Below are 26,138 nucleotides of genomic sequence, written 5' to 3' on the forward strand. Positions count from 1 at the left end.
ATCCTGTGGAAGCTTTTGGCATATTGTTGTACGACGTCGTAGAGATAAGCCTGTTTGTTTCATAAATCGATCAACCCATCCGTGGCTAGACTTAAAGTCTTGCAGCCACCTCTTTTGCTTTTTTTATTATGGCGTCACTGGTCATAGGCTGCCCATTCTTCCTTCTTTCTCGGACGAATATCAAAACATTTACTTCAACGTCAGAATGTCTTCTTTGCGAGGTCTAGTGAATTTATTTCTATTAGCAGTAGTTGCAAATAATCCCAATTTCTGTTTCTTCCATAAGCGAACGTTAATCTCAGCTACATTGAACTCCCTTTTGCCCTTCTCTTACTATATTTTTCAGCAAAAATAATTATTTTGCGCTTGAAAGCAGCTTCATACAATATTCTTCTCTGCTTGTTTTCCATTTCGTGACTACTAAAGGAAGCACAATGCGAAGTACTGTAGAAAGCCAACGCTAATGAAACGAGATTGAGAAGCACAACAATGCGTTGTAATGTGCAGGACAGTACCTATATTTCAAAGAGCAAATAAAAAACAAGAAAACAAAAAAAGTCACGTTCTATTTGAGCCTACAACTCTCGTGCTTCTCGTGGCAGTAATGGATTTGGTTCTGGCGCCTACGAACGGAATTCAGAACTAGATACATACACCAGCTCTTTTAACTCGATAACCTCTTACACAATTTACGTCTTCCTTTTTTAATTCACAGATACTATACCTATATTTTCTTGCTTGAGTTCAATAAATGTTTCGCTACTTCAGATCACATACGGTAAGAAATACCGGAGAACGATTCTGTACTGGAATCTAATGCGCCATAGAATCTTATGCGCACTCCAATTTTGAGTACTTCGTATGGTAAAAAAAATGCGCACTAGATTCGTGTAAATACGGTATGTGCTTACGAAAGAAATGATGATGTGGCATTATGGGCCAGGAGCCCCAGTCTGCGGTTATGTGGCCACCTAGTGCAAGTCTTTTTGGTGAAGATGAGATGAAATGATTAGGCCAACACAAATAATCAGCCCCCCGCGAAGGAAATTTCCGAATCAGCCGGGAAAAACACCTGGGTCCCCGTGATCTAGAGGCAGCGACGCTAACCGCTTGACCACGACTAATGGACATTTATTTAACAAGATACGCTATTGAAATTCCGATCTTAGCCCGTTTTTAAGTGGCTGTAGCTTTCCCATAAATGTGGCGACAAACTTCCAGAGGCTGTGAAAGGTGTCTTGAGGAGTAGAGCGAGGGAAGGAACCCGTGTCCATAAACGTCATTCAATGACCGTATAGCGTGCCATTAGGCAGCCCCTTCGACTGCATGCGTGATTTTTTGCGCCGATGGATCAATGGCGGAACGTTTCGCAATGCTGTTTGTTACTCAGTGATCGCGACGGATTGCCACGATCGTCAGTGGAGAAGATGAAACTAGCTGCTGCATGCAGACACCTTGTCTCATGTGGATGTGATACACTGCTGCCTCTGTGGATGATCGTTTCAGACACTGGTTTCCATTCACAATTTAATTTTCTCCTGGAAGCATTTAAAATCGCCAACACTTTCCAGTACACACGAGAAAATTAAACTGCAGATGCTGTGCCCGGAACCGTCGTCTAAAAAGGCAACTGAGCATCGCACTCACAGCAGACAAGGCTTTCCTACGCAGCACCTAGCTCCACGTGTTCCACTGTCGACCGTGGCAGTCAGTCGCGATCACTAAATAACGAACAACATTTCGAGACGCTCTGTAGCGTCGTCAGACGACGTTCCTGGACATGGCTTGCTATCCTCAATTTTTTGTTCCTCAAGACACCGCCCTCAACCTCTCAAAGTTTGTCGCGACATTTCTGCGACACCGCATACGAAGGATGTCTCTGCTAAAAGGCATCAAGTGCATTTTCTCTCGTGTATTGGCAGGCATTTGCAATTTTGTTATTTCATTCGCAGCCCGGACAAATACCACTCATCGCGTCTTCCATGCGACGCTCAATATCGACAGAAGCGTCGGTTTGTTCGCTGTTACTAACAAAATCATTTTTACAGCGGAATTTTACGCCCCCATTCGACAGAACGGTCCCAGGTTGGCCTATTGCAATATTCGTTTTATCTATACGTGTTAACAGGGTCATTCAAACACGAAGAACAGCTACTACTACAGGAGCGACTGAGTACTGAGGCTGCATGGCGGGAGCAGTCAGTGCGGGCCAGCCCGATGCAGTAAGCACAGGTCTCGTTTCATGAGAAATCCATTTTGTAACATTCCGATAAAATTATTTAGGAGTGTTGCACCTATCTGTTTGGCTAATGATGTGTTCTTCTACTGTGGTAATGTGTTTTATTCTCTGTACAGATGGTGTGTGTGACGAAGGCTGAAATGCGCCATAGAGGCTAATGTCATTTTTATTCTTTTTTTTAATGTTGACTACTTCTATTTTTTCACCACGTAAGTAATTTTTAGTTTATTTTTAACCCAAATTATTCATCGTTGTACAGTGAAACATGTAATGTACGTATTTTTATGAGCGGTATATCTAATCTTTATGTACAACAATCGGACATGCTGCTGATTGCAACTGTGTCCACTTCGTCAGCAGTATGTATAACCTTTAAGGTTAGACATACTGCTGATAAAAGTACGTACAGTACATGTTTCACAATATACCCATGAAACATATAGTTCATACGAGGGTTGGAACTTTAATAGTGGCAACTATTTATTTACAGCTCGTACAAAATAGCTACGTGTTTCAAAGTTTTATTAACCTTCAGAGTAGTCACCAGCATTGTGTATAACCCGTTGTCAGCGATGTGGAAGTCGTAGGATGCTGTTAGCACTGCCAGTTGTATTGACAGTTCGAGCGGCGCACTCTACTGCACGACAAATTTGTAGCAGTTCTGAAGCGAATGCCGTGATTTGTTTCCTTCAGTTTAGAAATCGAGTTGAACTCACGAGGGCTTAAATCAGGGGAGTGCAGTAGGTGGTACAGCACTTAACAGCCCCATCAGTCACACCAATCAGTAACAGCTTCCACTGAACGTGCTTGAGCATTGACCTGCAAAATGATAGTCAGGTCCTGAAGAAAGTGTTATCACTCCTGTCTCTATGCTGCTCATTTTTGGCACACAATCTAAGACCAGCTTAGAGACAGAAGTGATGACACTTTATGCAGGACCTGACCGTCATTTTGCAGGACAATGCTCAAGCATGTACAGTGGAAGTTGTTTGACTGATGCGGCTGCTAAGTGCTATACCACCTACCCCTGACTTAAGCCATCGTGAGTTCAACTCGATTTCTAAACTGAAGGAAACACATCACTGCATTCGCTTCAGTTTGAAGTATACAAAGTTTTAACTCGATATGAATGTTAATTAATTGTCCTCTACACATGCGTATGCAATGATATGGTAGTGAAGTGGAAGTAGATGAAGAAGAGCGACTTATATCTGGTTACTAGCTTTGTCAAGATTTAACGTCAGAATGATCAAGAAGGTTACAGTTTAGCGTCTGGAGCTAACACGACAGTAAATCTACTAGAATTTACTGGTATATATATATAGGAGCAGTTCATTCTCGGTTGTCGATGCTCCAGCGATTGTGTGTATGTGTCCTTGCCGCAGGTTCTTCAGGCCGTCTCGGCGCTCAGGCGACATCGAGAGCAATAAGGGCTGCTCGCACCAGGGAACCTGCTGGAACCACGGCCTCACGGTACGTCCCTGCGTTCTCACTGTGTCTCCTACATTTTTAGAAATTCTCGCCTACTTCGTGGGAGTGCAGTCCGTACAGCTCTTTTGTAGCACAATTCTCCGCTGCTTAGAAGGGGCGTTTCACGTTATAAGGCGCTTCTATCGTGTGCCATACACAAAAAGCATGCAAATCCATACGTGATTTTTTTCCCAGGTGTCAGCCATCAGTTAGTTATTTTCGGAATGGTACCTCTTCGTGCGTTCTGCTGCTCTTTTTGTGTTTGATGTCATAATTTGGCACTGTATCAGACAGAGGCAATTCTTAATTAGTAAAAAAACTCATTCACAAATTAATATCTATTCCGTGCTGTAAATATTGTCGGAGCAGCATAAATTAAATGAACTTTGGCATATATCCAAATACTCCTGATCTACACATACTTTAATTCCACAGTGCCTCATTCACTCCTCTGTGGAGAAATACACAGCTGACTTTTTCCTATCTAACATAAAACTAAGAGGAAATTACATAGTAAAAGTGCATTGAAAATATGAGCATATGGCGTACGAGACGAAATATTATTCTCAGTTGAAGCTTCTATGTAAAAATAATACACGAATCTCTATAGCTTTCAATGATCTTACTTCTCCTCTGTCTGACTCGTGAAAAAATTGATATTTATATTCTTTCATCTTCACAGCAGCTGCGTTCCTCTCGTAGTCAGGCTTGAGCGACCTAGCCTTCCTTTCTAGTCTTTCCCAGTATATATCTTTCTCCTCCCCCAGAATAAAAACTAATAGTTCGGAAAGGTAGGATAGTGTCGTGTACGTTTATACAACACCTGATAAAAAGTATCCAGACACCCATTTGTGGACGTTACTACGGGGTGTTTCCACTCTTCGCTTTTAAGACGGCTTAAACACTGCTGGGGACAGTTTCAATGAGGTGTGTGAGTGTCTATCGAGGAATGGCAGCCCATTCTTCCTAAACAACGAAAACCAGAGAATCTGGTGATGTTGGACGCTGGAGCGAAGTCGACATTCTCACTCATCCGCAAGGTGTTCGATTTGGTTCATTTCGGGGCTTTGGGTAGCGCAAAGCATTTCATGAGTGTTGTTGTCCACAAACCATTATCACACAGATGCTACTTTATGACAGCATGCATTGTCACGCTGTTACAATCATCGCCTTCGAAATACACTCCTGGAAATTGAAATAAGAACACCGTGAATTAATTGTCCCAGGAAGGGGAAACTTTATTGACACATTCCTGGGGTCAGATACATCGCATGATCACACTGACAGAACCACAGGCACATAGACACAGGCAACAGAGCATGAACAATGTCGGCACTAGTACAGTGTATATCCACCTTTCGCAGCAATGCAGGCTGCTATTCTCCCATGGAGACGATCGTAGAGATGCTGGATGTAGTCCTGTGGAACGGCTTGCCATGCCATTTCCACCTGGCGCCTCAGTTGGACCAGCGTTCGTGCTGGACGTGCAGACCGCGTGAGACGACGCTTCATCCAGTCCCAAACTTTCTCAATGGGGGACAGATCCGGAGATCTTGCTGGCCAAGGTAGTTGACTTACACCTTCTACAGCACTTTGGGTGGCACGGGATACATGCGGACGTGCATTGTCCTGTTGGAACAGCAAGTTCCCTTGCCGGTGTAGGAATGGTAGAACGATGGGTTCGATGACGGTTTGGATGTACCGTGCACTATTCAGTGTCCCCTCGACGATCACCAGAGGTGTACGGCCAGTGTAGGAGATCGCTCCCCACACCATGATGCCGGGTGTTGGCCCTGTGTGCCTCGGTCGTATGCAGTCCTGGTTGTGGCGCTCACCTGCACGGCGCCAAACACGCATACGACCATCATTGGCACCAAGGCAGAAGCGACTCTCATCGCTGAAGACGACACGTTTCCATTCGTCCCTCCAATCACGCCTGTCGCGACACCACTGGAGGCGGGCTGCACGATGTTGGGGCGTGAGCGGAAGACGGCCTAAGGGTGTGCGGGACCGTAGCCCAGCTTCATGGAGACGGTTGCGAATGGTCCTCGCCGATACCCCAGGAGCAACAGTGTCCCTAATTTGCTGGGAAGTGGCGGTGCGGTCCCCTAGGGCACTGCGTAGGATCCTACGGTCTTGGCGTGCATCCGTGCGTCGCTGCAGTCCGGTCCCAGGTCGACGGGCACGTGCACCTTCCGCCGACCACTGGCGACAACATCGAAGTACTGTGGAGACCTCACGCCCCACGTGTTGAGCAATTCGGCGGTACGTTCACCCGGCCTCCCGCATGCCCACTATACGCCCTCGCTCAAAGTCCGTCAACTGCACGTACGGTTCACGTCCACGCTGTCGCGGCATGCTACCAGTGTTAAAGACTGCGATGGAGCTCCGTATGCCACGGCAAACTGGCTGACACTGACGGCGGCGGTGCACAAATGCTGCGCAGCTAGCGCCATTCGACGGCCATCACCGCGGTTCCTGGTGTGTCCGCTGTGCCGTGCATGTGATCATTGCTTGTACAGCCCTCTCGCAATGTCCGGAGCAAGTATGGTGGGTCTGACACACCGGTGTCAATGTGTTCTTTTTTCCATTTCCAGGAGTGTATTTCTCTACTGTAACGCAGTACACAGTGCTGTAAAATATATTCATATATTACCACTTTTAGCGTTTTATAAGCACCCTATGAAGGCAGTGCACTAACCACGAAAAACACCACCTTACCGTAGTACCACCTCCTCCGTACTTCACTGTTCGCTTTACACGTGATGGCAGTTAACTTTCTTCTGACGTTTGCCTCACTTAGAACCTTCCATGGGTCTGCCAGAGAATGTAGCGTAATTCGTCACTCCAAATCACTCGTTTGCAGTCATTTTCCGCCCAGTGGTGCATCTCTTTACACCCCTCAGTTTTGCTTAGCATTGACTACAGAAATGTGAGCAGCTGCTCGTCCACTGTATGCGATTCTTTTTAACTCCCTATGTACAGTCACTGTCCTAGCTGGACTGCTGTAGCACTTTGGAACTCACAAGTGGTTCCTTCCGCTAATATCATGGAATATTTACAGCCGTCCTCCACAATGCTGAACTGTCCCTGAGTGTCATTAAATGAGATGAGCTTGTTCTTGGTTTAGCTATGGTTTTTCCTTCGAGTTTCCCCTTCACAACCAAATCACCAACAATCTGGCTGAGCATCTATGCAAGAATTTAAATGTCTCTGATGGATCTGTTATTCATGTTGACATCCAATGATAGTCCACGTTGGGAGTCACTGATCTCTTCTAACCGCTCCATTCCGCTGTTATTGCTTCTCTGCTGGAAGCGCAGTACTCCCCGCCTCCAGTGACATGCAGAGGTCTATTCCTCATTAAATAGGGGAGTTCGGATACATTCAGACAGGTAGTGTATGTGTCTGTCGACAGGACTAAATATTGCTGGTCCTAAAGGTAAGTAACGTCATCCCCGTACAGAGGCGCTCGCTTGCCTGTCGCTACCGACCGATCGCCGTGTCATCCTCCGCCAGTGGTGCCCTTGGATGCGGTACAGAGGGGCATGGAGTCGAGCACACCTCTCTCCATCAAGTACTGGCCACAATGTTGTCCTTATAATTTCAGATTTTTCAGTGGATTTTAGTTTGATACATGAAGTTTACTGAAACACAGCATCTCAATGTCTGTCCTCTGTCTTTTACCAATGATCGCCTCATCCAGCTTCTTATCGCCTTCTATGATAGTACTGAACGTAACTGGAAGGTGTAATGCAGTGGAAACTCCGACTCATTTGCCAGTAAAGCGCAGCCGCCGATCAATTGTGATCCGATCAAACGATCGCTGCCTCCACATGCTCGTTTTCTTCTACGATGTTACCGGATAATATAAGAGGGAGAGCACCAACGCAGACTCCGACTTGCTCGTCGGTCTACCAGGTCCGTGGACCAGCTGTAGTTGCTCAGTTTCGCTAGTACGAGGGGCGTTTGAAAAGTCCGTGCAAAGTTCCAGAGATGGCACCACCGGCACGTATCGAGATCATGTTTCATTAGTAGTATCTTTGGAAAGAACGCACACCAAGTTTCAGCCATATTGGTCTATTTCTTTGTGTTCGGAATTCGTGTGAATCAAGAAGTCGGGTGATTGTCAAAAAATGGACGAAGAAGAATTTCGTGTGGTGATTGAACATTACTTTACGAAAGGCAAAACGCCTCAGGAGACTAAAGAGAAGCTTGATAAACATTACGGGGACTCTGCACCTCCGGCTAGAACAGTTTATGAGTGGTTTCAAAATTTTTGGAGTGGCCATATGGGTACAAGTGATGCTGAACGTTCTGGACGCCCTATGGAGGTTATGACTCATTGATAAAATCCATGATATGATAATGGATGACAGAAGAATTAAGGAAAGTGATATTGCTAGTGCTGTGGCCATCTCGAATGAACGGGTACATAATATTTTGTATAAACATTTAGACATGAGAAAGGTATCAACGAGATGGATTCCGCTGTTGTTCACGCTTGACGAAAAACAGAATCGTGTGAAGTGTTGCAAGGATGGTTTGCAGCTATTTAGGAAGAATCTGCAGGACTTTAAGCGTCCTTTCGTCATTGTGGATGAAACATGGATACATTACTATGCTCCTGAGACCAAACAACAATCTAAACAATGGTTTACCAAAGGAGAATCTGCATCAAAAATAGGCGAAGACCAGTCCTTCAGCTGAAAAGGTTATGGCGACTGTCTTTTGGGATTCGCAAGGGATAATCCTCATGAACTATCTGGAAAATGGTAAAACTATTACAGGTGCATATTATTCATCGTTATTGGAACTTCTGAAAACCGAGCTGCAAGAAAAATGCCGGCGATTGGGCTGCAAGAAAAAGTCCTTTTCTATCACGACAGTGCACCAGCACACACCTCAGCAGTTGTGGTCGCAAAATTAATGGAAATAGGATTCCAACTCGTTTCACATCCCGCTTGTTCTCCAGATGTGGCTCCTCGGACCACTATTTGTTCCCCAATTTGAAGAAATGGCTGGCGGGACAAAAATTTTATTTAAACGAGGAGGCGATTGCGCCAACTAATAGCTATTTCGCAGACTTGGACAATTCCTATTATTCGGAAGGGATCGACAAATTAGAACAGCGTTGGACAAAGTGTATACGTCTAAAAGGAGACTATATCGAAAAACAAAGAAGGTTTACCTCAGACACGTAAGTACTTTTCAAATGCTTCTTATGGCATTCTTCGCAACCCTGTAAATCACATGTGAAAATATTTGGCATTCCCGTGTGAGACGCAGGCTGAGGGCAGTTGGCATGTGTCGCAGCTGGCGGCGAAGTACCTGGCGGCGGGCGTGGCGCTGCAGGCGGCTCGCCACCTGCTGGCGCAGTGGAGGCGGCCTGCAGGCCCCGGGCGCGGGCTGGCGGCCCTGCTGGTGAGCGCCCTGTGCGGCGACAACTCGCTGGGGCTCTTCCTCGCCGCCTACGTCGCTCTCTACCAGGTACGCCAGACTCCACCACACCACGCACTCTTACTGGCATAGAAACCCCCACTGGTAAACGCATATAACGCAACAGAATTGTTGAGGCTTTTGTGGCCACTTACTGATGTATTACTTGTTGCAATTGGTCCCGGGATCTTCGGCGTTTGTTCTATCATTTTTCTGATGTTTCACCAGGACGAGTAGCTGTCATCGTCAAAGGCTCACATATACTGAGTACGTAAAAGTCATGTAATACCTCCTAATATCGTGTCAGACCTACTTTATTCCGCATAATGTAACAACTCCACATGGCAAGGACTCAACGTCATTGTAAGTCCTCTGCAGATATATTGAGCCATGCTGCCTCTATACCCGTCCGTAATCGCGAAAATGCTGCCAGTACAGTATGTTGTGCAAAAACTGACCTCTCGAATACGTCCTATACGAGGTGCATTCAAGTTCTAAGGCCTCCGATTTTTTTTTTTCTAATTAACAGCTCACCCGAAATCGATAAAACTGGCGTTACTTCTCGACGTAATCGCCCTGCAGACGGACACATTTTTCACAACGCTGACGCCATGATTCCATGGCAGCGGAGAAGGCTTCTTTAGGAGTCTGTTTTGACCACTGGAAAATCGCTGAGGCAATAGCAGCACGGCTGTTGAATGTGCGGCCACAGAGAGTGTCTTTCATTGTTGGAAAAAGCCAAAAGTCACTAGGAGCCAGATCAGGTGAGTAGGGAGCATGAGGAATCACTTCAAAGTTGTTATCACGAAGAAACTGTTGCGTAACGTTAGCTCGATGTGCGGGTGCGTTGTCTTGGTGAAGCAGCACACGCGCAGCCCTTCCCGGACGTTTTTGTTGCAGTGCAGGAAGGAATTTGTTCTTCAAAACATTTTCGTAGGATGCACCTGTTACCGTAGTGCCCTTTGGAACGCAATGGGTAAGGATTACGCCCTCGCTGTCCCAGAACATGGACACCATTTTTTTAAGCACTGGCGGTTACCCGAAATTTTTTTGGTGGCGGTGAATTTGTGTGCTTCCATTGAGCTGACTGGCGCTTTGTTTCTGGATTGAAAAATGGCATCCACGTCTCATCCATTGTCACAACCGACGAAAAGAAAGTCCCATTCATGCTGTCGTTGCGCGTCAACATTGCTTGGCAACATGCCACACGGACAGCCATGTGGTCGTCTGTCAGCATTCGTGGCACCCATCTGGATGACACTTTCCGCATTTTCAGGTCGTCATGCAGGATTGTGTGCACAGAACCCACAGAAATGCCAACTCTGGAGGCGATCTGTTCAACAGTCATTCGGCGATCCCCCAAAACAATTCTCTCCACTTTCTCGATCATGTCGTCAGACCGGCTTGTGCAAGCCCGAGGTTGTTTCGGTTTGTTGTCACACGATGTTCTGCCTTCATTAAACTGTCGCACCCACGAACGCATTTTCGACACATCCATAACTCCATCACCACATGTCTCCTTCAACTGTCGATGAATTTCAGTTGGTTTCACACTACGCAAATTCAGAAAACGAATGATTGCACGCTGTTCAAGTAAGGAAAACGTCGCCATTTTAAGTATTTAAAACAGTTCTCATTCTCGCCGCTGGCGGTAAAATTCCATCTGCCGTATAGTGCTGCCATCTCTGGGACGTATTGACAATGAATGCGGCCTCATTTTAAAACAATACGCATGTTTCTATCTCTTTCCAGTCCGGAGAAAAAAAATCGGAGGCCTTAGAACTTGAATGCACCTCGTAGATGTTCGATGGGATTCAAGTCGAGCAGTCTGGAAGTAGCGGGATAAAGCGGGTGCCCCACACTTTTGATCTCAAATTATTGTTCTAATTAATTAAATTTATCAATTAAAGCACCCCTCCCCTTAAGCTATTGTTTTGCTAAGTGGTTTATGACACCCTGGTGGTTGATTTATGGCCGCCTTGGGACAAGCGCTGCTTCTGAGAAACCCCCAGCCCCACCCCTCCCCCTCCCCCATCATTCTGGGAAATCCGCAACACTACGCCTCCCCCCCTTCCCCTCACCAATATGAACACACTTTTTATATCTAATTACTCAATTAATTAATTAAATTGATCGATTAACTACCTCTTCCCCCTCTGGGAAATCCCCCAGCCTTCCATTCCTCTCCACTACTTTCCCCCTTCTCTTACCCACCTTGAAATTGGCAAGAAAAAGAGTCTGTGATGAGCTGCTGGTGATGAAGGATCGCCTGATACGAAATTCAATTCATGTCACTTGTCATAACGATATATTGTTGCCGTGGCCCGCACAACTACACAAACGCAACGGTCGGCTACCGTGGCAGAGTTAAGCGGCGCCTGCAACTTAGTCCTGATACGTTCCCCCAGCCGGCGCTAGAGGCGTTCCCGCCAAACATTCAATCAGCCGCGAACTACGCACGCGCACGAGAATTTTTCCGGCGCGGATGGTCACACTATGATATCACCATCAACAAGTCAGGAATCGCCAACGGTCGCCAATCATCACTCCGGAATCAGTGGAGGGAGACTGGATCCGCCGTGTTAAATAGCCGGACGAAATGGACACAGGCGTCGCTAGACCCGCCGCGGACTGCCTCCCCAGACGATACGTCGACGCAGCCAGAACGTCAAGGTGCCACGTCTTCGCTACGCCGGCCAACGACCCCGGACTCTGCGCCCGTCTGCTTCCTCGGCATCCGCCGGAAAGCGCCGAGAGAAAACCCAACAATGGAACGCACATTCAGTTCAGGTGCTAATATTTAAATGTAATAAGGTGGCACATTATTTGGCTTCTTATAAAATTTTGGTAGGATAAGAAGCATTTTGTTTTCGAAGAAAGTTTATCTTTTTGTAAAATTAAGCGGTGGCATTGCTCCACCTAACAAAAATTTTTGTTCGCACATGGGTGTTAATCTGTGGATATAACAATTGTTCAATTCAGTTTGCTTATTCCTTATTTAATCAGTTTCCAAGAGACAGAGCTCCACCACTTGGGGAGAGCTCACGTCTTCACCACCACTTTCCATGACGTAATAATTGTAAGCACCGAGGAATGGAATGAAGTGTGATATATTAATCGCGTTTTGGACTACACACTTGTGTGTATGCTGGCCAGGTCACAGAGTGCCAAGTGCACACATCTACACACCACAAGGGTCGGACATGTCTGCCGGCCAGGCGCCGCTGGTTACCACCTGGAACCCCGGGCACACATTTCTGTATGCCATGGATATTGCAAACCGCCCAATGTCCTAAATACAGATCACGATACTAAATACCACTGAGCAGAAGTTGACGTCCTTTGACATTCAATACCCGGGAAACCATTTCTGCCGCCTCTCAAGTGGCTACTTTTGTTTCGTTCAACTGCTCTTCCAGGTCCTTTGCTGTTTCTGACGGGATTACAATGTCACTGGAAAATTTCAAAGTTTATATTTCTTCTCCATGGATTTTAATTCTACTCCAAATTTTGCTTTTGTTTCCTGTACTGCTTGCTCAATGTACAGATTGAATAACACCGTGGATAGGCTACAACCCTGTCTCACTCCCTTCCCAACCATTGCATACCTTTCAGGCTCCTCGACTCTTATAACTGCCATCTGGTTTTGTAAAAATTGTAAATAGCCTTTCCCTCCCTGTTCAAAAAATTGTTCAAATGACGCTAAGCATTATGGGACTTAACATCCCCGAGGTCATCAGTCTCCTAGACTTAGAACTACTTAAACCTAACTAACCTAAGGACATCACACACATCCATGCCCAAGGCAGGATTCGAACCTGCAACCGTAGCAGCAGCGCGGTTCCGGACTTTACCTTCATGTATTTTACCCCTGCCACCTTCAGAATTTGAAAGAGAGTACTCCAGTCAACATTGTCGAAAGTTTTCTCTAAAGCTACAAAATATTTAGTTTTGCCATTCCTTAATTTATTTTCCAAGATAAGTTGTAGGGTCAATATTGCCTCACGTGTTCCAACTTTTCTACGGAATCCAAACTGATCTTCCCCGAGGTCGGCTTCTACTAGTTTTTCCATTCGTCTGTATAGAATTCGTGTTAGTATTTCGCAGCCGTTACTTATTAAACTGATAGTTCGGTAATTTTCACACCTGTTAAAACCTGCTTTCTTTGAGGTTGAAATTATTATATACTTCTTGAAGTCTGAGGGTATTTCGCCTCTCTCATATATCTTGCTCACCAGAGGTCGAGTTTTGTCAGGGCTGGCTATCCAAAGGCTATCAGTAGTTCTAATGGAATGTTGTCTACTCTTCTATAATATTGCCCTCAAGTACACCTATATACTCCTTCCACCTTTATGCCTTCCCTTCTTTGATTAGAACTGGTTTTCCATCTGAGCTCTTGATATTCATGCAAGCGGTTCTCTTCTCTCCAAAGGTCTATTTAATTTTCCTGAAGGCAGTATCTATCGTACCCCTAGTGATAGATGCCTCTACATCCATTTGTCTTCTAGCCATCTCTGCTTAGCGACTTTGCACTTCCTGTCGATGTCATCTCATTGTTGAGACGTTTGTATTCCTTATTGATTTCTCCATTTAGTACATTTTTATATTTTCTCCTTTAATCAATTAAATTCAGTATCTATAACCCAGGGATCTCTACCAGCCCTAGTCTTTTCACGTACTTGTTCCTCTGTTGTCTTCAGTATTTCATCTCTCAAAGCTACCCACTCTTCTTCTACTGTATTTCTTTCCCCCGTTCTCGTCTTTCGTTCCCTAATACTCTGTCTCAAACTCTCTACAACCTCTGGTTGGTTGGCTTGGGTTCAAAAAATGGCTCTGACCACTATGGGACTTAACATCTGAGGTCATCAGTCCCCTAGAACTTAGAACTAGTTAAATATAAATAACCTAAGGACATCACACACATCCATGCCCGAGGCAGGATTCGAACCTGCGATCGTAGCAGTCGCGCGGTTCCGGACAGCAGCGCCTAGAACCGCGCGGCCACCGTGGTCGGCTGGCTTGGGTTATAAAGGGACCAAACTACAGGGACGTCAGTCCCTTTTTCCTGGCGCAAGCAAGACTCAAGGTACAAAAACACCCAAAGTACGTTTGAGAAAGTAAAAGGGGGAAAAGGAATGAGTAACCACACCTAAAAAGAAAACGAATGGAATGTACAGAGAATGGGAAAGACATACCCAACAAGGAAAAGTAGAAGAAGGTATTTAAACCATAGAGCAGGTGGTCTGGGCTGGCTGATGACAATTATTAAAGAGGATGAGCCAGCCACTCTGCAACCCATGTCCACCCCAGAGAGACAAGGTGAGATGAGCACATGTAGGGAAATGACGACCACCAAGACAAACAAATGCAAAGAAAGTGCGACAGATTTAAAATGGAGGGAGGGTGGCGGCATCAGAGAGAAGGCTAAATGCCGACCCTTACATGGTACGATAAAAAAAAACCCTCACGAATAAAACATAAAACTAAATCTGAATCGCAGAGTCTATCGAAAACCGACACACACAGACAGATAATTGCACAAATTGTCATATCATCACCAGAACCAGGAAAGAGCAATTATTAATACGCCCTTAGGGCACAAAGTGGATACATAGGCTATAGAGTCTCGGGCGCCAGATGCAACACCCGGAAGTCGTATCGAGGAGCAGAGAGTACTCCAGTAATTGAATATGCGTCACGAAGCCTAGCACGCGAAGAGTGGTATGTCGGAAGAAGAAATGTCGGGAACGGCCTTTCGGCCGCGCCGTCCCAGAGTGATGGACAGAATCGGTCGTAAACGATTATCGAGTGCCTCAGATCGCAAAAGAAGGAAAGGGATCCACTCACAGTGTCGAGAATATGGAGCATGTCATGTACATGTGGAAAATATATTGGAAAGACTGGACAGCCCATCAATACTACGACCATTGAACGGCGTTGCAGATTGTGGCAAGTGGAGAAATGGGCCGTGACGGAGCACTAGCGGTGTGGGACCGATCACACAATACACTCTTGTTCAAAGCTTGAGAACTAAAGTTACTTCCGCGTGAAGATTCGCTGCCAAGTGACAAAGCTAGATGGAACTTGGAGCACACATAGAAAGAATTGTTACAGAACGGGCATATTGACTTCAGATCTTTGAACAGGGTGACTCACCGTTCGGCGATATTGTGACGCTATACTCCTTCACCACGTGCGTCTTCTCGTCGGTACATGCGGCCATGACTTCATTTTTATGCACGACAATTTGCGGCCGCATCGAACAGCGCGGATGGAAGAGCTCTTGGATGGAGAGGATATTCGGCGAATGGACGGGGCTGCTTGTCTCCCCGACTTAAATCCATCGACCACGTGTGTCATGCTTTGGGGATAAGCACCGCAACACGCCCAGTCGCGCCAACGACCGCCCAGTAGTCGTCAAGCGCGATGGTGGAAGGATGGGACGTCCTGCCACGAGACCCAACCCTGTGGCCACCAGAGGACCACTCTGCACAGCATGCATTGTTGTCTGTAGTCATAGGCGACCGGACACCGTACTAACAACCATGTACCGCCTTTTCTGATGTTCAGAGGACCTTCCTCAATCCCTTCAATGTAATTATCATCTTTGAATGAAAGTATCATTTCTGTTCGTCTCATTGCGTATTCTTTCGGTTACTTTCTTCAGGTCCAGATTGTATACCGATTAGGTTCCTTTCAGATTACGCTGATACAATAGCTCCCTACTTAGCAATCATATACAACCGCTCGCTCACCGATAGATCCGTACCTACAGATTGGAAAATTGCGCAAGTCGCACCAGTTTTTAAGAAGGGTAGTAGGAGTAATCCATCGAACTACAGACCTATATTATTGACGTCGGTTTGCAGTAGGGTTTTGGAGCATATACTGTATTCGAACATTATGAATCACCTCGAAGGGAACGATCTATTGATAAGTAATCAGCATGGTTTCAAAAAGCATCGTTCTTTTGCAACGCAGCTAGCTCTTTATTCGCGCCAAGTAATGGCCGCTATCGACAGGGGATCTCAGGTTGATTCCTTATTTCTAGATTTCCGGAAAGCTTTTGACACCGTTCCTCACAAGCGACTTCTAATCAAGCTGCGGGCCTATGGGGTATCGTCTCAGTTGTGCGACTGAATTCGTGATTTCCTGTCAGGAAGGTCGCAGTTCGCAGGAATAGACGGCAAATCATCGAATAAAATTGAAGTGATATCAGGTGTTCCTCAGGAAAGCGTTCTGGGACCTCTGCTGTTCCTCATCTATATAAATGATCTGGGTGACAATCTGAGCAGTTCTCTTAGGTTGTTCGCAGATGATGCTGTAATTTACCGTCTAGTAAGGTCATCCGAAGACCAGTACCAGTTGAAAGGGATTTAGAAAAGATTGCTGTATGGTGTGGCAGGTGGCAGTTGACGCTAAATAACGAAAAGCTTGAGGTGTGATTCACATGAGTTCCAAAAGAAATCCGTTGGAATTCGATTACTCGATAAACAGTACAATTCTCAAGGCTGTCAATTCAACTAAGTACCTTGGTGTTAAAATTACGAACAACTTCAGTTGGAAAGACCACATAGATAATATTGTGGGGAATGCGAGCCAAAGGCAGCGTTTCATTGGCAGGACACTTAGAAGATGCAATAAGTCCACTATACTCGTTCATCCTCTGTTAGAATATTGCTGCGCGTTGTGGGATCCTTACCAGGTTGGATTGACGGAGGACACCGAAAGGGTGCAAAAAAGGGCAGCTCGTTTTGTATTATCACGTAATAGGGGAGAGAGTGTGGCAGATATGGTACGCGAGTTGGGATGGAAGTCATTAAAGCAAAGACGTTTTTCGTCGCGGTGAGATCTATTTACGAAATTTCAGTCACCAACTTTCTCTTCCGAATGCGAAAATATTTTGTTGAGCCCAACCTACATAGGTAGGAATGATCATCAAAATAAAATAAGATAAATCAGAGCTCGAACAGAAAGGTTTAGGTGTTCGTTTTTCCCGCGCGCTGTTCGGGAGTGGTATGGTAGAGAGATAGTATGATTGTGGTTCGATGAATCCTCTGCCAAGCACTTAAATGTGAATTACAGAGCAATCATGTAGTTGTAGATGTACATGTAGATTGCGTATTCTTTCGGTTACTTTCGTACTATACTGCAGTAAGTCTTTTATAAGTACGGTTCAAGTTTCATGGAGCTATATTACTTGGCAGTGACCCATCATACGAACGCTACTTTCGTCGTTAACTTTTGTTCACAAGGGTAAAATTCGCCTACACGCAGGTTCTCGCTATTGAAATGGCTCTGAGCACTATGCGACTCAACTTCTGAGGTCATCAGTCGCCTAGAACTTAGAATTAATTAAACCTAACTAACCTAAGGACATCACACACATCCATGCCCGAGGCAGGATTCGAACCTGCGACCGTAGCAGTCGTACGGTTCCGGACTGACTCGCTTTTGAGAAGAGCTATCACAACCGTTGTTCAGGGAAGCCCCAGAAATTCACAAACATGATAATATATTTAACAAGAAAGAAGAAAGCGTTAAGGTAAATTGATTCCGTTGGTGGTAACGGGGAAAGGCCGTGAGATTTTTCCGCGAGAATAGCTACACACACAGGGTGAGGCAGCTAAGACAAGCCGCCTCAGATACACCCAGAACGAATCAATATATCGAGCTGCGGTTTTCGCCAAATTATAGCGGACAATATGATGAATTCCGAACGTTCACAAGTAATTTTTATCGTTTGTAGTCGACCCACATGAAGCTAAACGATTTAAAGGCGCAGTCTGGAGAGTAGCTATTACCTGTTTGAAAATCATCAATCGATATAATTCCGTTCCAACAACGTTGCCTGTCATTGTCGAAATCCATATGGAAAACGTTATTCAACACTCTTCATAATTCAGTTTCTGTAAACGATTATAGGAAAATATATTTTGATATATCTTTTGGGGCGGCTCCACCTCAAGACCTTTAAAAACGAGTCGCACATGCTCAAGCATATGCAGTGAATATCGAGAAGAAATGTGCTCCAAAATACGGGAAACCGTGGGAAAAAATTGCAGAAATGGGAATTCCTGTGTAACAAATATAATATCACTAATGAGTCGGAACAGTTTCGAAATTGTCTGATAGCAAGCTACCTGCAATAAGCAGACATTAATGGCTGACGCATCAGACGCCACACGGAGTAGCCAAAGCGGTCAGGGGCGCCTTGTCACGGCTCGAGCAGCTCCCCCCGTCGGAAGTTCGAGTCCTCCCTCGGGCATGGGTGTGTGTGTGTTGTCCTTAGCGTAAGTTAGTTTAAAGTTAGCTTAAGTAGTGTGCAAGCCTGGGGACCAATGACCTCAGCAGTTTGGTTCCACAGTACCTCACCACAAACTTATCAAATACTGACTGGGAATATGGAACGAGCCACTCAACTTTTGCAGAACATTTGAGAGAAAATAACCACAAACCTACTACAAGAGAAAATTATATGAAAATAATTAGAATAAATAATGAAAGACATCTCCTAACACTACAGGAAAATTATCATATATACAAAACAAAGGCTGAAAAGAAACAACTACTAAATGCCCAAGTAAATATGACTAACAACTCACTGGTTGCACTCATTGATCATATAATAGACAGAAATCTCAACAAAAGATCACACATGTGATTCCTCTCATAAGTATACACAGGAAAATATAATAATGATAATAATTACTATTATTTTTAAGATTAAATAAATGAATAGGAAATAGTAATAAGAATAAAATAAATAATTTTTATTCTATAAAAAAATAAGAAATCTGTCTCCCTCTCCAACACACACACACACACACACACACACACACACACATTCACAAAACAGTTGAATGCAGAAAACTGAGAATGTCTGTAACACTTAGAAAAACAAATGAATCAATGTATTAAAAAGATGGCAGTTACAATTATGTGTAACGTAAACAGTAAATTGAAAGTGAACTGTAAGATGTCCACCTGGTTGCCAGATGAGAAAAAGCAGTTTGCTTAGATGCAGTGAATTAGAAGTTACGTGTAAGTACCTTTCCATTTCATAAAAAAACGTTAAGGAACTGTTTCTAAATCGATAACCTAGATGTTAAACCATAACCTGTGTGAAAAGGACAAATCATGTAATATTTCAGGACACCCACTGAAGACGCCTTGTAAAAAAGGCGAAACGTGTCTCGGTGCATAAATAAAAATTAAAATTTCGATGTGCAGCATGCAAAAAACTCATTTTCTTTGAAACAACTGCAATTTACTGATATTTTAAATGCGTGACCTGACACTCAAGATTTTACTTTCCTCACTAACTGTAGTACTGTACTTTTTAAGAAAGTATGTAGAAAGAAAGAAACGGCTTTCCTTACTGGCAAAATTAATATTATAAGGAAATGTATGTATATTTTGCAAACGTCTTTATAGTTGTATGTAACATTCCGTATTGAATTTTCACACTCCACGTAGCCAATATTAAAACCGGCGTCCAAACAAGATTACCTTCTCAAATGGTTCGAATGGCTCTGAGCACTATGGGACTTAACATCTGAGGTAATCAGTCGCCTAGAACTTAGAACTACTTAAACCTAACTAACCTAAGGACACCACACACATCCATGCCCGAGGCAGGATTCGAACCTGCGACCGGAGCGGTCGCTGGGTTCCAGACTGCAGCGCCTAGTACCGCACGGCCACTCCGGCCATTACCTTTCCAGAGTTTTCCTTTTCTCTGGAGGTTGTAGTTTTATCTTTCTGTCAATAATGTTTTTTATGCCATGTGAAGTTCTAATGAAAGCCGATCGGACATTTTAGCGGTACTTTCTTCTCTTTCGCCGCTAGTTAATGTTTGAAAATTGGTTTTAAATAACTCACACACAATTTTTCGACCTGCTTGAGACATATTTTATCATGAGTTATTCAGGCAAGCACTACTTAACGTGCCGCTGATACGAGAACACAGAACAGACGATAGAAGACAATAGAAGACCGAAAATTTTAAATTTTAATTAAGAGTACTTTATCCTCTTCAGCGATATTATATCTTAACTTTCTTATTTCAGATAATGAATAAAAATTTGTTTTTATCGTCGATACTTGTCCCATTTGTCATTAAAATTTTCTTCTCACTTTTACCGCAAGTACTTTACATTACATAACCTTGAAAAGTAGTCGTGCTGGCTGTATCGTATCGAGCAAAAAGCCAACACAAATAAAAAATAACTGTCGTGGCCGCAGGCGGTGCGCTGTGGTTTGTGCCGGCTGCGGGGCGAGGACCGGTCTGCTCATGCGCTCCTGGCCGGCCTGGCGAGCGGCGCCGCCTTCTGGCTCCACCCGGACCTCACCATCGCCTTCGCCGCCGTGACGACGCTCGTACAGGTAGAGCACGCAGCGGCTGCAGCAAGTGGTCTTCATACGAGTTTCTACGCTTCTGGCCAACTCAACTTTAACACAGTGCATTCACTCATGCTTTACAATTCCTTAACAGGAACGGTAATAAAATTCATTGTACACAGGTATTTGGACGTCGGGAGTAGAAAGAAAGGAAGCTGACGTTATTTACTGATTGTAATTTAAGTTCGAATTGTACTGGACTTATAGATTCGCCACTGACGCTAGCTGCAGCCCGGATGAATGTTGTAGAAAGTGACTGAGGCATTGGAAGCCCACAAACTTACACATGGTTAAAATCGTTACCACTCCCAAGACACAGAGGCCTGCAAGCAGTCGGTCTAACTGCATCAGTAAGAGTCCACGATCAGGCTAACGCTAAATTGGAAAACATATAGCAACAACAGTCAAAGCTCCTCTATCTAGTGCATCCTTGTAGCTTCCACGGATGAAAGGAAAAAAAGGACAGAAGCATTGTTAATGGGCACGTATGTCAAAGGACACACTAAAATCAAAACCTTTCGATATTCTTCCGAAAGAAATGTAGCTTATTTAGTTAAACTAAACAGCGCCATTCCGTGTCTTCGGCCAATACCATCTCCTGCTTGCTAAAGTCTCCACGATCTAGTCTCCGTCGACTAGTGCCTTGATTTGCAACCACGTGTCTACAACCTGCAGTCGTACATTTATTATGTATATTCCTGTACAGGGGAGACATTTTAATGGAAAGTTGCATACACGGTGTCGGCTGATAAGTACGATATTGCAGCGCCTGTGTTGTTCAGAAGTACGATGCAGCCGGCCGCGGTGGTCTCGCGGTTCTAGCCGCTCAGTCCGGAACCTCGCTGCTGCTACGGTCGCAGGTTCGAATCCTGCCTCGAGCATGGATGTGTGTGATGTCCTTAGATTAGTTAGGTTTAATTAGTTCTAAGTTCTAGGCGACTGATGACCTCAGAAGTTGAGTCGCATAGTGCTCAGAGCCATTTCAATAGCGAGAAACCTGCGTGTAGGGATTTTTGAAAGTTAGATTGCGTTGCGCTAAAAATTGTTGTGTCTCAGTTTAAGCACAGTCTTGTATAATTTTTCCAAGGGGACGTTTCAATTTCATATCGCTTTTCAACGTTACGCCCAGATATTTAAACGACATGACTGCGTCGAGCAGGACACTACTAATGCTGTATCCGAACATTAAGGATTTGTTTTTTCTACTCATCCGCAATGGCTTACATTTTTTCTACATTTAGACTAGCTGCCAGTCACACGCCAATTAGAAACTTTGTCTAGCTCCTGTTGTCTCCTCCTACAGTCACTCAAAAAATAGCTATGATCACTATGGGACTTAACTTCTGAGGTCAACAGTCCCCTAGAACTTAGAACTACTTAAACCTAACTAACCGAAGGACATCACACATATCCACGCCCGAGGCAGGATTCGAACCTGGGACCGTAGCGGTCGCGCGGTTCCAGACTGTAGCGCCTAGAACCTCTTGGCCATCCAGGCCGGCCTACAGTCACTCACCTTGGACACCTTCCTGTACACCAGAGCATCATCAGCAAACAACCGCGGATTGCTGCTCTCCCTGTCCGCCAAATCATTTATGTAGGCAGAGAGTAATAACTGTCCTATCACACTCTCTGGGTGCACTCCTGTCGACAGCCTGATTTCTAGGTGTAATGCCAATTTTCTAGGTTGAATTTTGTATTCATGTTTAGACATTAAAATACATTTTCTTCTTTTTTCTTTCTGTGACTAAACCCCATCTCATTTATTTTGTTGTTATTGTAAGGTGCAACGGCTTTTCCTTATCTCTGCCACGAACCCCGTTCCTACGCAACACGCGAAACCGCGTCAGTCGGGGCGTGTTCCTTCCTTCCTTCGTTCCGATACAGTCTTCCTTTCCATAACAGAAAGGCAGCTGTAAGCAGAAAGGCGTAATATGCTGCCTGCTGAGTGCGCATGCGTGTCCTGTTGCAGCTGCGGGTGGCGCACTTGTGCGACAGGCGCCTGCTCGAGCCCCTGTGGGCGCTGTGCCTGTCTGCGCTGCTGCACGTCGCGGTCCTGGACCCCCGCCACTGCCCCCCGGGATTCATCGCCCTCACCGAGATTCTCGCTCCAGGCGTGTGAGTACCGCTGCTGCTGCTGCTGCTGCTGCCGATCGCTCTCCTCACCCCGCTGTCACTGCCACTTCATTCTGCGACCCACTTGCCCAAACTCAGTAAGTAACCAGCAAACCCGACAATGCTTCGCAGCTACTAAATACACTACTGGCCATTAAAATTGCAGATGATAAACGGGTATGCATTGCACAAATATATTATACTACAACTGACATGTGATTACATTTTCACGTAATTTGGGTGCATAGAGCCATAAAAATCAGTACCCATAACAACCACCTCTCACCGTAATAACGGCCTTGATACGTCTGGGCATTGATCAAACAGAGCTTGGATGGCGAGTACAGGTACAGCTGCCCTTGCAGATTCAACACGATACCACAGTTCATCAAGAGTAGTGACTGGCGTATTGTGAAGAGCCAGTTGCTCGGCCACCACAAACCAGACATTTTCAACTGGTGAGAGATCTGGAGAATGTGATGGTCAGGGCTGCAGTCGAACATTTTCTGTATCCAGACAGGCCCGTACAGAGGACCTGCAACATGCGGTCGTGCATTATCCTGCTGAAATATACGGTTTCGCAGGGATCGAATGAAGGGTAAAGCCACGGGTTGTAACACATCTGAAATGTAACGTCCACTGTTCACAATGCCGTGAACGCGAACAAGTGGTGACCGAGACACGTAACCAATTGCACCCCACACCATCATGCCGGGTGATACGCCAGTATGGCGATGACGAATACACTCTTCCAATGTGCGTTCACCGCGATGCCACCAAACACGGATGCGACCATCATGATGCTGTAAACACAACCTGGATTCATCCCAAAAAATTACATTTTGCCATTCGTGCACCCAGCTTCGTCGTTGAGTACAACATCGCAGGCGCTCCTGTCTGTGATGCAGCGTCAAGGGTAACCGCAGCCGTGGTCTCCGAGTTGATAGTCCATGCTGCTGCAAACGTCGTCGAACCGTTCGTGCAGATGGTTGTTGTCTCGAAAACGTCCCCATCTGTTGACTCAGGGATCGAGACATGGCTGCACGGTCCGTTACAGCCATGCGGATAAGATGCCTGTCACCTCGACTGCTAGTGATACCAGGCCGTTGGGATCCAGCACGGCGTTACGTATTACCCTACTGAAACCACCGATTCCATATTCTGCTAACCGTCATTAGATCTCCACCAAACGTGAGCAGCAATGTCGCGATTCGATGAACCGCAATCGCGATAGGCTACAATCCGACCTTCATAAAAGTCGGAAACGTGATGGTACGCATTTCTCCTCCTCCTTATATCAGTCATCACAACAACGTTTCACCACGCAACGCCGGTGAACTGCTGTTTGTGTATGAGAAATCAGTTGGCAACTTTCCTCATTGCAGCACATTGTAGGTATCGCCACCGGCACCAACCTTGTGTAAAAACTCTGAAAAGCTAATAATTTGCATATCACAGCATCTTCGTCCTGTCCGTTAAATTTCTCGTCTGTAACTCGGGAGATTCTGAGCGAATTAGAGTAGTAAATGAGACACTTAAAGTAGTAAAGGAGTTTTGCTATTTGGGGAGCAAAATAACTGATGATGGTCGAAGTAGAGAGGATATAAAATGTAGACTGGCAATGGCTAGGAAAGCGTTTCTGAAGAAGAAAAATTTGTTAACATCGAGTATTGATTTAAATGTCAGGAAGTCGTTTCTGAAAGAATTTGTATGGAGTGTAGCCATGTATGGAAGTGAAACGTGGACGATAAATAGTTCAGATAAGAAGAGAATAGAAGCTTTCTAAATGTGCTGCTACAGAAGAATGCTGAAGATTAGGTGGGTAGATCACATGACTAATGAGGAGGTATTGAACAGAATTGGGGAGAAGAGGAGCTTGTGGAACAACTTGACTAGAAGAAGGGATCGGCTGGTAGGACATGTTCTGAGACATCGAGGGATCACAAATTTAGTATTGGAGGGCAGCGTGGAGGGTAAAATCGTAGAGGGAGACCAAGAGATGAATACACTAAGCAGATTCAGAAGGATGTAGGCTGCAGTAGGTACTGGGAGATGAAGAAGCTTGCACAGGATAGAGTAGCATGGAGAGCTGCATCAAACCAGTCTCAGGACTGAGGACCACAACAACAACAGCACGTCATCTTCGTGGTGTAGAAGTTTTAATGGCCATTAGTGTATGTATCTCCCCCCCCCCCTCTCTCTCTCTCTATCCCTCTCCTCCTACCCACTCGTGTTGTCCATCTCCTCGTCCCTCCGCCATCTCTTCCAATCCCCTTCCCCCATTCCCTTACATTACTTATCCCACATCCTCTCTATCCATCTGCTCCTGCATCATCTCTCTGTCCATATCCTCCTCCTCCTTTTTTAGATGCGTTAACTCCTCCCTTCTCTGTACATCTCCTCCTCCCCCTCTCTCTGACGTTATTTATTTTTATTGGAAACGGAAACTTGACTGGGAATAGGAGTCAAAATGAAGGGTAAATTGGTCGGGTATGGTTAGTACAAGGGGTGTGAGAGAGACCTGTCCAGCTGTTGAATCTGTGAGGATAGTAGCTTTAATGACAATGCTTTTAATCTACAGACAGGTAGGATTCAAAGTTAGCCGTAAACACAACTTTCATGTTTCCGGTTAAAAATGACTGTGAAAAGGAAAACAAAACTGCACATTTTGTCAGTACAGCTGAACATGCTTTTTCTCGCAGAAAGTTTAATACTATGTGTTTATAACATGTCTGTATAGTGCACATACTAAGTCGCAGACAGGCACAACTAAAAAATTATCACAAATTGGCTAACGAGGCCTTAAAGCTCGTTGGAGAGCAGGGTGGAGGTCCGTTGTACTTTCCGGTGTGAGCTGGTTCCACCTCTGTGCCAATTGGGTATGAAGGGGCCAGTTGAGGACCGACAACCAACTTGTCTACCTGCTACACACATCGGACCTACACTTAGAGTTATGGTTCAGGTTGCGATTTAGTATGACAGCAAGAGCATTCTTGTGGTTATCCCATGCATCCTGACTGCAAATTTATACGCCAGTCTGATGAAGCAACCTGTTGTGCTGCCATTCATTGTTCAAATGGCTCTGAGCACTATGGGACTTAACTTCTGAGGTCATCAGTCCCCTAGGACTTAGAACCACTTAAACCTAACTAATCTAAGGACATCACACACATCCATGCCCGACGCAGGATTCGAACCTGCGACCGTAGCGGTCACGCGGTTCCAGACTGAAGCGCCTAGAACCGCACGGCCACACCGGCCGGCTGCCATTCATGAGCACCATTCCAGAAGTGTTTACCAAAAGGATAACACTCGCCCACATGCCGCTGTTGTAATCCAACATGCTCTACAGTGTGTCGACATATTGCCTGCTCCATCACCAAATCTATATCCCAGTCGACACATATGGGACATCATTGGACAACTGCAGCATCATCCACATACAGTATTACCCTGTATTGACCGACTAAGT

General features: G+C 45.2%; 1 protein-coding gene across 1 annotated transcript in view; it reads left to right on the forward strand.

Moving 5' to 3' along the window:
- Positions 1–26,138, forward strand: part of LOC126266671 (uncharacterized) — a 175,659-nt gene that overhangs the window by 141,845 nt on the left and 7,676 nt on the right. Inside the window, exons 5-8 of the mRNA XM_049971095.1 lie at positions 3,625–3,712; positions 9,026–9,199; positions 20,396–20,536; positions 22,524–22,669. Of these exons, the coding sequence (XP_049827052.1) occupies positions 3,625–3,712; positions 9,026–9,199; positions 20,396–20,536; positions 22,524–22,669 (549 nt within the window). The remainder of the gene's footprint in view (positions 1–3,624; positions 3,713–9,025; positions 9,200–20,395; positions 20,537–22,523; positions 22,670–26,138) is intronic.

The sequence above is a fragment of the Schistocerca gregaria genome, chromosome 1 (genome assembly GCF_023897955.1).
Source record: "Schistocerca gregaria isolate iqSchGreg1 chromosome 1, iqSchGreg1.2, whole genome shotgun sequence".
Lineage (NCBI taxonomy): Eukaryota > Metazoa > Arthropoda > Insecta > Orthoptera > Acrididae > Schistocerca > Schistocerca gregaria.